The following is a 12,513-nucleotide window of genomic DNA, read 5'->3' on the forward strand; positions in this document are numbered from 1 at the left end:
TTCGGAGGGACGGTGCTGAGGGAACGCTGCGGGGTCGGAGGGACGGTGCTGAGGGAACGCCGCGGGGTCGGAGGGGCGGTACTGAGGGAACGCCACGGGGTCGGAGGGGCGGTACTGAGGGAACGCCGCGGGGTCGGAGGGGCAATACTGAGGGAACGCCGCGGGATCGGAGGGGCGGTACTGGAGAAGCGCTGCTTGGTTCGGTGGGGCGGTACTGAGGGAGCGCCGCGGGGTCGGAGAAGCGGTACTGAAGGAGCGCCGCGGTGTCGGAGAGGCGGTACTGAGGGAGCGCCGCTGGGTCAGAGGGGCGGTACTGAGGGAACGGTGCGGGGTCGGAGGGGCGGTACTGAAGGAGCGATGCGGGGTCGGAGGGGCGGTACTGAGGGAGCACCGCTGGGTCGGAGGGGCGGTACTGAGGGAACGGTGCGGGGTCGGAGGTACGGTACTGAGGGAGCGGTGCGGGGTCGGAGGTACGGTACTGAGGGAGCGCCGCTGGGTCGGAGGGACGGTACTGAGGGAACGCCGCGGGGTCGGAGGGACGGTACTGGAGAAGCGCTGCTTGGTTCGGAGGGGCGGTACTGAGGGAGCGCCGCTGTGTCGGAGGGGCGGTACAGAGGGAACGGTGCGGGGTCGGAGGGGCGGTACTGAGGGAACGCTGCGGGGTCGGAGGGACGGTGCTGAGGGAACGCCGCGGGGTCAGAGGGGCGGTACTGAGGGAACGCCGCGGGGTCGGAGGGGCGGTACTGAGGGAACGCCGCGGGGTCGGAGGGGCGGTACTGAGGGAACGCCGCGGGGTCGGAGGGGCGGTACTGAGGGAACGCCGCGGGGTCGGAGGGGCGATACTGAGGGAACGCCGCGGGGTTGGAGGGGCGGTACTGGAGAAGCGCTGCTTGGTTCGGTGGGGCGGTACTGAGGGAGCGCCGTGGGGTCGGAGAAGCGGTCTGAAGGAGCGCTGCGGGGTCGGAGAGGCGGTACTGAGGGAGCGCCGCTGGGCCGGAGGGGCGGTACAGAGGGTATGGTGCGGGGACGGTACAGAGGGAATGCTGCGGGGTCGGAGGGGCGGTAATGAGGAGCGCCGCGGGGTCGGAGAGGCGGTACTGAGGGAGCGCCGCGGGGTCGGAGTGGCGGTACTGAAGGAGCGCCGCGGGGTCGGAGAGGCGCTACTGAGGGAGCGATGCGGGGTCGGAGAGGCGCTACTGAGGGAGCGATGCGGGGTCGGAGAGGCGGTACTGAAGGAGCGATGCGGGGTCGGAGAGGCGGTACTGAAGGAGCGCTGCGAGGTCGGAGGGGCGGTACTGATGGAGCGCCGCTGGGTCGGAGAGGCGGTACTGAGGGAGCGCCGCTGGGTCGGAGAGGCGGTACTGAAGGAGCGATGCGGGGTCGGAGTGGCGGTACTGAGGGAGCGCCGCGGGGTCGGAGAGGCGGTACTGAAGGAGCGATGCGGGGTCGGATAGGCGGTACTGAAGGAGCGCTGCGGGGTCGGAGGGGCGGTACTGAGGGAACGGTGCGGGGTCGGAGGGACGGTACAGAGGGAACGGTGCGGGGTCGGAGGGACGGTACAGAGGTAACGGTGCGGGGTCGGAGGGGCGGTACTGAGGGAACGCCGCGGGGTCGGAGAGGCGCTACTGAAGGAGCGATGCGGGGTCGGAGGGGCGATACTGAGGGAACGCCGCGGGGTCGGAGGGGCGGTACTGGAGAAGCGCTGCTTGGTTCGTAGGGGCGGTACTGAGGGAGCGCTGCGGGGTCGGAGGGGCGGTACAGAGGGAACGGTGCGGGGTCGGAGGGGCGGTACTGAGGGAGCGCTGCGGGGTTGGTGAGGCGGTACAGAGGGAACGCTGCGGGGTCGGAGGGACGGTGCTGAGGGAACGCCGCGGGGTCGGAGGGGCGATACTGAGGGAACGCCGCGGGGTTGGAGGGGCGGTACTGGAGAAGCGCTGCTTGGTTCGGTGGGGCGGTACTGAGGGAGCGCCGTGGGGTCGGAGAAGCGGTCTGAAGGAGCGCTGCGGGGTCGGAGAGGCGGTACTGAGGGAGCGCCGCTGGGCCGGAGAGGCGGTACAGAGGGAATGGTGCGGGGACGGTACAGAGGGAATGCTGCGGGGTCGGAGGGGCGGTACTGAGGGAACGCCGCGGGGTCGGAGAGGCGGTACTGAGGGAGCGCCGCGGGGTCGGAGAGGCGGTACTGAGGGAGCGCCGCGGGGTCGGAGTGGCGCTACTGAGGGAGCGCCGCGGGGTCGGAGAGGCGCTACTGAGGGAGCGCCGCGGGGTCGGAGAGGCGGTACTGAAGGAGCGATGCGGGGTCGGAGAGGCGGTACTGAAGGAGCGCTGCGAGGTCGGAGGGGCGGTACTGAGGGAGCGCCGCTGGGTCGGAGAGGCGGTACTGAGGGAACGCCGCGGGGTCGGAGGGGCGGTACTGAGGGAGCGCTGCGGGGCCGGAGGGGCGGTACAGAGGGAACGGTGCGGGGTCAGAGGGGCGGTACTGAAGTAGCGCTGCGGGGTCGGAGGGGCGGTACTGAAGGAGCGCTGCGGGGCCGGAGGGGCGGTACTGAGGGAACGCTGCGGGGTCGGAGGGACGGTACTGAGGGAACGCCGCGGGGTCGGAGAGGCGGTACTGAGGGAGCGCCGCGGGGTCGGAGAGGCGGTACTGAGGGAGCGCCGCGGGGTCGGAGTGGCGCTACTGAGGGAGCGCCGCGGGGTCGGAGAGGCGCTACTGAGGGAGCGCCGCGGGGTCGGAGAGGCGGTACTGAAGGAGCGATGCGGGGTCGGAGAGGCGGTACTGAAGGAGCGCTGCGAGGTCGGAGGGGCGGTACTGAGGGAGCGCCGCTGGGTCGGAGAGGCGGTACTGAAGGAGCGCCGCTGGGTCGGAGAGGCGGTACTGAGGGAACGCCGCGGGGTCGGAGGGGCGGTACTGAGGGAGCGCTGCGGGGCCGGAGGGGCGGTACAGAGGGAACGGTGCGGGGTCGGAGGGGCGGTACTGAAGTAGCGCTGCGGGGTCGGAGGGGCGGTACTGAAGGAGCGCTGCGGGGCCGGAGGGGCGGTACAGAGGGAACGCTGCGGGGTCGGAGGGACGGTGCTGAGGGAACGCTGCGGGTTCGGAGAGGCGGTACTGAGGGATCGGTGCGGTGGCGGAGGGACGGTACTGAGGGAACGCCGCGGGTTCGGAGAGGTGGTACTGAGGGAGCGCCGCGTGTCGGAGAAGCGGTACTGAAGGAGCGCTGCGGGGTCGGAGGGGCGGTACTGAGGGAGCGCCACTGGGTCGGAGGGGCGGTACTGAGGGAGCGCCGCGCGGCCAGAGGGGCTGTACTGAGGGAGCGCCGCGGGGCCGGTGGGGCGGTACTGACGGAGCGCCGCGATCCACAGCTGACCCAAGACCGACCCTGACTCGACTTGACCAGAGCCCAACCCGACCATCCCTTGACTTACCTTCCGACTGGGAAGCTGCAGCATGTGCGTGATGACGTCATGGTGACCTCACTCGCTTGCTGCGCAGACTCTGTTTCGTCCCGGACTCCCAGCTCAGGTAAGTTTTTTTTTAATACTTAGCGGCAGAGCACCTACCGTGTGCATCTTACCCGAGCACAAAAGCGGAGCCCGACCCAACCCAACCTGACACATGTCATCGGGTCCCATCGGGGTCGGGTCGGGTAGCAGGCCTTTGGTACTGAGGGAGCGCCACAGTGTCGGAGGATCATTAATGAGGGAGCACCGCACTGTCGGAGGTGCCATCTTTTAGATGAGATGTTCAAATAACCGGGGAGTTCTGGCCAATATTTATGCCTCAACCAACATCACTTAAAACGGGTTATCTACTCAATACCTGTTACTGTTTGTGGGAGCTTGCTTCCTGCAAATTGGCTGCTGCATTTCCTCCATTACAACAGCGGCTACACTTGTAAAGTATTTATTTGGCTGTAATGTGTTTTGGGCTGTCCTGAGGTCATAAAATGTTTTTGTGTTTTTTTGTTATTTGTTTGGGGGATGTGGGCATCGCTGGCTATGCCAGCATTTATTGCCCATCCCGAATTGCTCTTGAGATGGTGGTGGTGAGCTGCCTTGAACCGCTGCAGTCCATGTTAGGTAGGTACACCAACAGTGCTGTTAGGAAGGTAATTCCAGGATTTTGACCCAGTGACAGTGAAGGAACGGCAATATCTTTCCCAAGTCAGATGGTGTGTGGCTTGGAGGAGAACTTGCAGGTGGTGGTGTTCCCATGCCCTCGTCCTTTAGGTGATAGAGGTCATGGGTTTGGAAGGTGCCTTGGCGAGTTGTTGCAGTGCATCTTATAGATGGTACATAGTCCTGCCACTGTGCGTCGGTGGTGGAGGGAGTGAATGTTGAAGGTGATGGATGGGGAGCCAATCAACCAGTCTGCTTTGTACTGGATGGCGTCGAGCTTCTTGAGTGTTGTTGGAGTTGCACCCATCCAGGCAAATAGAGAGGATTCCATCGCACTCCTGCCCTTTGCTTAGTAGATGGTGGACAGGCATTGGGGAGTCAGGAAGGGAGTTACTTGCCGCAAAATTCCCAGCCTCTGACGTACACTCGTAGCCACAGCATTTAATTGGCTGCCTCCGTTCAGTTTCTGGTCAATGGTGACCACCAGGATGTTGATAGTGGGGGATTCAGTGATGGTTACGCCACTGAAAGTCAAGGGGAGATGTTTAGATTCTCTCTTGTTGGAGATGGTCATTGCCTGGCACTTGTGTGGTGCAAATGTTACCACTTGCCACTTATCAGCCCAAGCCTGGATATTGTCCATGTCTTGCTGCAAATGGACATGGGCTGCTTCAGTATTTCAGGAGTCGCGAATGGTGCTGAACACTGTGCAATCATCAGCGAACATCCCCACTTCTGACCTTATGATTGAAGGAAGGTCATTGATGAAGCAGCTGAAGGTGGTTGGGCCGAGGACACTACCCTGAGGAACTCCTGCAATGATGTCCTGGAGCTGAGATGATTGACCTCCAACAACCACAACCATCTTCCTTTGCGATAGGTATTACTCCAACCAGAGGAGAGTTTACCACGATTCCCATTGACTCTAGTTTTGCTCGGGCTCCTTGATGCCATACTCGGTCAAATACTGTCTTGCTGTCAGGAGCAGTCACTCTCCCCTCATCGCTGGAGTTCAGCTCTTTTGTCCATGTTTGAACCAAGGCTGTAATGAGGCCAAGAGCTGAGTGGCCCTTGCGGAACCCAAACTGAGTGTCACTGAGCAGGTTATTGCTAACTAAGTGCTTCTTGATGGCACTGTTGCTGACACCTTCCATCACTTTACTGATGATTGAGAGTTGACTGATGGGGCGTTAACTGGCCGGGTTGGACTTGTCCTGCTTTTTGTGTACAGGACAGACCTGGGCAATTTACCACCTTGCTGGGTAGATGCCTATAAAGCCTGGCACGTGTATAAAGTTAAAACCCAACCCGACCACAGCCAACCCGAACCTGACAGGAATCTCCTTCATCTGTTCTGGCAGCAGGCTATTCCTGCAGCTGGAGTTGTGGGGGATAGGTAAGCCTGATCCCGTGACTTCCTGGAAGTGCTGTCCAGCCCGACACCTGACCCGACCCGACACCGAATGCTGGACTCGAAATTTTGTCCCAACCCAAACCCGACATAGTCGGGTCTAGTTGGGTTTGGGTCGGGTAGCCAGGCTTTAGATGCCAGTGTTGTAGTTGTACTGGAACAGCTTGGCTAGGGGCGCGACTAGTTCTGGAGCATAGGTCTTCAGTACTATTGCTGGAATGTTGTCAGGGCCCATAGGCTTTGCAGTATCCAGTGCCTTCAGTCTTTTCTTGATATCACGCAGAGTGAATTGAATTGGCTGAAGACTGGCATCTGTGATGCTGGGGACCTCAGGAGGAGTCCAAGGTGGCTCTCCATTCGGCACTTCTAGCTGACGATGGATGCAAATGCTTCAGCCTTGTCTTTGACACTTATGTGCTGGGTGCCCCCATTGTTGAGGATGTGCATGTTTGTGGAGCATGAGGGCAAACAGATGGGACATAAGGCTGGCAGGTCCCCTTGACCTATTGGCCTGCATCTTGGGGTCTTAAAAGTAGTGAATGCATTGGGTGTAATTTTGCAAAATTCCCAAGATTCTGGAAAAGTCCCAGTGGGTTGGAAAACCATTAATGTCGCATCTCTCTTCTAGAAAGGAGAGCGACAGAAACTAGGAAATGAGATGCCAGTTAAGCGTTGCGAATCAATTAAGAAGAAAGTAGAAGCAGGAGATTTAGAAAGTCATAATGCAGTCAAGCAGAGTCGTCATGGTTTTCTGAAAGGGAAGTCATGCGTGACTAATTTATTGGAGTTCTTTGAGAATGTTATGAGCAGGCTGGATAAAGGTGAACCAGTAGATGTAGTTTATTTGGATTTCCGAAAGGCTTTCAATAAGGTGCCACATAAAAGGTTGCGCAAGATAAGAGCTCATGGTGTTGGGGGGCAGCATATTAGTATGGATAGAGGATTGGTGAACCAACAGAGAGAGTCAGGATAAATGGAGCATTTTCAGGTTGGCAAACTGTAACTAGTGGGGGTGCCACAGGGATTAGTGCTGGGGCTTCAACTATTTAAGATCTGTATTAATTACTTGGGTTGATGGGAATGAGTATCTTGTAGACAAATTTTCTGACCACACAAAGATAGGTGGGAAAGCAAGTTGTCAGGAGGACGCAGAGTCTGCAAAGGGATATAAATAGGTTCGGTGAGTGGGCAACACATTGGATAGATGGAGTATAACGTGTGGAAAATGTAACATTATCCACTTAAGTCGGAAGAATAGAAGAGCAAAATATTACGTAAATGGCGAGAGACAATGGGATGCTGCGTTACAAAGGGATTTGGGTGTTATCGTACATGAAACAGAAGACATTAGCATGCAGTTACAGCAAGTAATTTGGAAGGCAAAAGTAATGTTGGCCTTTATTACATGGGGGCTAAAATATAAAAGTAGGGAAGTCTTGCTGCAGCTGTACAGGACATTGGTGAGACCACACCCAGAGTACTGCATACAGTTCTGGTTGTCTTATTTAAGCTTGCTTTGGAGGAAGTTCAGAGAAGGTTCATTTGGATGATTGATGGGAGGAAGAGGTTTTGTGAGGAAAGACTGAGCAAGTTGGGCCGATATCTGTTGGAGTTCAGAAGAATGAGAGATGATCTTATTGAAACATAGAAGATTCTGAAGAGTTTGGACAGGGTTGATGTTGAGAGGATGTTTCCTCTTGTGGGGGAATCTTGAACTAGGGGGCACGGTTTAAGAATAGGAGGTCGCCCATTTAAGACAGAGGTGAGGAGGCATTTCTTTTCAGATGGTCATAAATCTTTGGAATTCTCTACCCAAGAGCAGTGGAGGCTGAGTCATTGTCTAGCTCGGCCTTGAATCTATTCAGTTTTATTTTATCTACAAGGGACTGAAGGGCTATCGGAACAGGCAGGGAAGTGGAGTTGAGGCCATGATCAACTCAGTCATGATCTGATCACAAAGCAGAGCAGGCTTCAGGGGCTGTATAGCCCAGTGCTGTTTCTATTTATCTACTCATGTTCCCTTTTTTGCAGGGCACGTCCAGTGTGTCGAGCAGCCCCAACTCCAGCCCAAAGACCAAGAGCTCAACCTTGTCTCCTGCCCAGAAGGCCAGCCTGATCACGGCCACTGCTACTGCTGCCAGCCAGTCGCCGAGTCTTTCTGCCCAGTTCACTCAGATTCTCAAACAGCACATGCAGAGGACAGGCACGGTGCTGACACAGAAGCAAGCTCAAGGTAACTCAGTCCAGTCAAAGGCAGCTTCTTGTGCAAATTCCATGATCAGTTGGTTGGTGAGGTGGAGAGGAATTCCACGGAAGGGTGTGTAGCCCAGTACGGCTGTGAGGGATGGAGTGGCATTTCTACAGTCTGCACACAGATGTTTGAGCACAGGCTGCCCACGTAGTATTCTGTCACTGCATCTCCCTCCACACCATGCACCATAACGGCGTCTCCTTCTGCACTGTGTCCCAGCATTTCCCTTCGTGCTATGTGCTGTTGCGCCGACCCCACACGCACCCCCCCCTTCCATCACGTGACCACGCGCCTCAACCCCCACACCCCCCCGCAATCCCGTGTGCTATGTTATTGTAATCTCAATGTTTTACGATGCTAGTTGGGTGTCTTTGAGATTCTCCAGTGCTGATTATTCACTGCGTTCATTTTCAATGGATGGAGTCTCCGTCAGCTGTGAGTTGGAACTACGGGATGCCTCGTGAGTTGAGACACTTTTGATCCCATATGGACATTTCAGTCCTGGGAAGTTTTTAATTCAAGTTGTTGTGACCTGGGATGCACTGCCTGACTGGGTGGTGAAAGGAGCTTTCATCGTAACTTGCGAAAGGAAATTGCATAAATATTTGAAGGGGGCAACTGGCAGGGCCATAGAGTAAGAGCAGTGGACTGGGACTAATTGGTTAAGTCTAGCGAAGAGCTGGAACAGGTATGATGGGCCAAATGGCTACTCCTCCTCCTATTACCATATGTTCTCATATTAGAATAGAATCTAATATGAGAACACACAGTAATAGGAGCAGGAATGGCCATTTGGCCCTTCAAGCCTGTACTGCCATTCAAAATCACAGCTGAACCTTGTCCTCAACTCCACCTTCCTGCACTATACCCATATCCCTTGACACCCAAAAATCTACTCGCCTCTGTCTTAAATATCCTCAAGGACTGAGCATCCACAGCTCTTTGGGTTGGTGAATTCCAAAGGTCCACAACTTTTGGAGTGATTTTCTTCCCACCTCGCCCTTATCATGAGATTCTGACTCCGAATGCAAGACTCTCCAGGCAGGGTATACAGCCTTTCAGCATCTCCCCTGACAAGCACCTGAAGAATTATGAAATAAAAACAGAAAGGGCTGGAAACAGTCAGCAGGTCAGGCAGCATCTGTGGAGAGAGAAGCAACAAACGTTCACTAGACTGATGCCTGGGATGAGAAAATTGTTCTTTGAAGAGAGATTCCGTAGACTGGGCTTTTCTTCCCTAGAATTTGGATCAATGAAAGATGATTTCATTGAAACGTAGGTAATTCAGGCTTGTGACCTTTCATCAGAACACAGACCTGAAACGTTCGCTCGGCTTCTCTCTCCACAGATGCTGCCCGATGTGCTGAGTATTTCCAGCACTTTGTTTTTATTTCAGATTTCCAGCATCCGCAGTATTTTGCTTTTACCTTAAGAATTATGTATGTTTCAATGAAATCATCTCTCATTGATCCAAATTCTAGGGAATATAGGCCTAGTCAACTGAATCTCTCCTCGTAGGACAATTTTCTCATCCCAGTAATCAGTTTAGTGAACCTTTGTTGCACCCCCTCCAAGGCAAGTATGTCCTTCCTTAGGTAAAGAGACCAAAACTGTGCTTCGTACTCCAGGTTTGGTCTTACCAAGCCCCTATACAATTGTAGTAAGACGTCTTCACTCTTATCCTGCAATTCTTTTGCAAGAAAGGCCAACGTACTATTAGTTTTCTTAATTGCTTGCTGCACCAGCATGTTAATTTTCTGTGATTTATGTACAACTCCCAAGACTTCCTTCATACCATTACAAGTTTATATAAAGGCATCAAGTTTATATTCTTCACCAACTCTGACTAAACACCAACATTTCACAGTCACTCACCATTTGAAAAAATAATCTGCTTTTCTGTTGCTCCTTCCGAAATGGACAACTTCACACTTTGCCACATTACATTACATTCCATCTGCCATGTTTTTGCCCACTCACTTAACCATCCATATCCCTTTGCAGCCTGTTTGTGTCCTCCTTACCTCTTACTTTTCCATCTACCTTTACTGTACCATTCTGTGATTCCTTGCGTTCCCCACCAATCACTGAGCAGCAAGGCTGCCTCAGGTCTGCACTGTTCACTGCCCGCGGATTGTAAGTTTAACTTTGAATGACTCACTGTGCGTTTCTGAGACTCTGAGAAATGGGACTAGAGATCTTGTAATTTGCTAATTGTCCTATGATTGATTCCAGCTCAGTTTGCTGCTTTTCTGAAACAAAACATGCTGGTGAGGAAGAATTTGAGTCCAGCCAGCTCAGCCTGTGTTTTTGGTAAGTCTGTCTCCTCTCTCCCCGTCGGGCATCCCAACTCAATCAGGAGTTCACACACGGACAGTGAATCCCATGCTTCATTACTGTCCCGTGTGACTGCATACCTGGTGCCATCTGCACAGTTGCTTGTTACCAGAGCTGGAATTCAGCAGTGTTAACTTTCAGTGTAGCAAAACCTGATAAGTTCAGGGAGGAACTTATTACATTTAACTGAGATCGTCAGTTTGCACATGGGTACTGACAATACCCAGCTCTGCCTGATCAGCACCTCTCTTGATCCCTCCGCTGTCTCTAAATCATAAGACTGCTTGTCTGACAACTAGTACTGGATGAAGAGAAATGTTTTCCGACTAAATTTGTGCATATCCACGTGTTTTTAAATGTGATGAGGGTTTTGCCTCTGTCTCCAACGCACCCTCTAATTTTTTTTTTGGAGTGCACAGCCAATTTATTGAAGCGTGCAGGTCTTAACATTTTTTTGTGCAGCTGTGCCTGTGCGGTGAGAGGTCGACTTCTGTGCGGCCTGTAAGGCAACTTTCGGCAGCTTGGTAGAAACCTTGTTTACCACCCTTTCAGGCTGTGAGTTCAAGGCCCCCGCCACTGTGGATGAAAAGGTTACTCTTCAACTCCTCTCTCATCACTCCAGCAGTTATAATCATAGTATGGTTACAGCACAGAAGAAAACAATTCAGCCAATCAAGTCTGTGTCAGCTTTCTGCAAGAGCAATTTTACTAGTTCCACTCCCCAGCTCTTTGCCCATTGCCCTACAAATCTTTTCCCTTCAGTTACTTATCCAGTTCCCTTTCCAAAGCCATGATTTGTATCTGCCTTCACCACCCTTTAAGGCAGAGCATTCCAGATTGTTGCCACTATGCATGTTGTAAATAGATCATAGGAAATACTTCAAAAACTAGTTCTAGACTCTGTTTCTGAGGTTTCTCCCTAGTTCTAGACTGTTTCTAAGGTTTCTCCATTCCAGCAAGTTGTCGATGGTAATTAACTGACTTATCAAACAAATATTTATCAACTCTATAAAATGTACTGCACCTTGTTTCTTATAGTAATTTTAATTAATTTAAATCTATGTCTCCTGGTTAATGACCCCTCTGTTACAAGAAATAGGTCATTACTATCCACTCTAGGCACCTCATAATTTTATAGACCGCAATTAAATTTCCCCTCAGCCACCTCTGCTTCAAAGAAAACAACAAACGACCAATCCTCGAGCTGCAGTCTGACTCGTGTTCTCTGCTGTGGTCGTATAACCTCCTTGCTATGTCATTCCCTGCCTCGGCTAATAAAGGAAAGTATCCGTATGCCTTCTTGAACTCCTCAGCTTCAGGGATCTGTGGGCAAGCACTCCTAGGTCCCTCTTTTCCTCACACTTCCCAGAATCCTACCATTTATTGTGTATTCTCTTGCCCTGTTTGTCCTTCCCAAGTGCATGACTTCACATGTCTATAATTGAACACCATTTGTCACTCCTCTTCACATGACTAGTCCATTGATATCTTCGTGCACTCTACAGCTTTCTTCCTTGATGTCAATCACATGGCCAATTTTCATATCATCTGTAAACTTCTTAATCGTGCACCCTACATTTAAGTCTAAATCATTGATCGGTCCCACTAAAAGCAAGGGACCTTGTTCTGAGCCTTGCGGAACCCACTGACAACTGTCGTCTGGTCAGAAAAACACCCATCGACGATACCCTTTGCTTCCTGCCACTGACCCAATTTTGGGTCCAACTTGCCACGTTTCCTTGGATCCCATGCACTTCAAATTTATTCATCAATCTGCCAGGTGGGACCTTGTCAAAAGCCTTTATAAAATCCATGTAGACATCAAACGCACTCCCCTTGTGGAGCGTTTTTGATACCTCCTCAAAAAATTCATTCAAATTAGTCACAACACAACCTTACCTTAACAAATCCGTGCTGTTTTTGATTAATCCGTGCCTTTCTAAATAACGATGTATATTGTGTCTGAAATTTTTGCCCAACACAGAGGTTAGGTTGACTGATCTGTAATTACTTGGCTATCCCTTCCTACCTTTTTGAAGAACAGCACAACGTTGGCAGTCTTCCAGTTTTCTTAAGCTATACCTGTAGCCAGAAAGGATTGGAAATGGTGGTCAGAGCCTCTGCGATTTATTCTCTTGCTTCTCTTAGCAGCTTGGGATGCATTAATGCAGGCCTGGCGATTTATCCACTTTCAAGGATGCTGATAGTAAAGATGGGCAATGATGGGAATGGTTGCCATTTTTTCGGCTTTCACTGCCCAAAGGCTGCGTGTATATTAGAAATTTGTTTCAACCCCTGAGCATTTTAATGGTCAACCGACAGACAAATGACAGGTTTTCCTGCAGGTTTGAAGAAAGATAAATGTTTCTTACACAACACCAGAAAATATTCGCAACTTCAC

General features: G+C 52.8%; 1 protein-coding gene across 8 annotated transcripts in view; it reads left to right on the plus strand.

The window, feature by feature from the left end:
* kansl3 (KAT8 regulatory NSL complex subunit 3) overlaps positions 1–12,513 on the plus strand; it is a 65,454-nt gene that overhangs the window by 29,372 nt on the left and 23,569 nt on the right. For 7 of the 8 annotated variants that reach the window (XR_010971145.1, XR_010971146.1, XM_068023227.1 and 4 more), the window contains 2 exons: positions 7,556–7,757; positions 10,011–10,088. Coding sequence is in view for 6 of the 8 variants with exons in the window: in XM_068023227.1 (XP_067879328.1) it covers positions 7,556–7,757; positions 10,011–10,088 (280 nt within the window). In the remaining 2 variants the exon portion in view is untranslated. The remainder of the gene's footprint in view (positions 1–7,555; positions 7,758–10,010; positions 10,089–12,513) is intronic. The other variant, XM_068023229.1, reaches the window with a different exon arrangement.

The sequence above is a fragment of the Heterodontus francisci genome, chromosome 47 (assembly GCF_036365525.1).
Source record: "Heterodontus francisci isolate sHetFra1 chromosome 47, sHetFra1.hap1, whole genome shotgun sequence".
Classification (NCBI taxonomy): Eukaryota; Metazoa; Chordata; class Chondrichthyes; order Heterodontiformes; family Heterodontidae; genus Heterodontus; species Heterodontus francisci.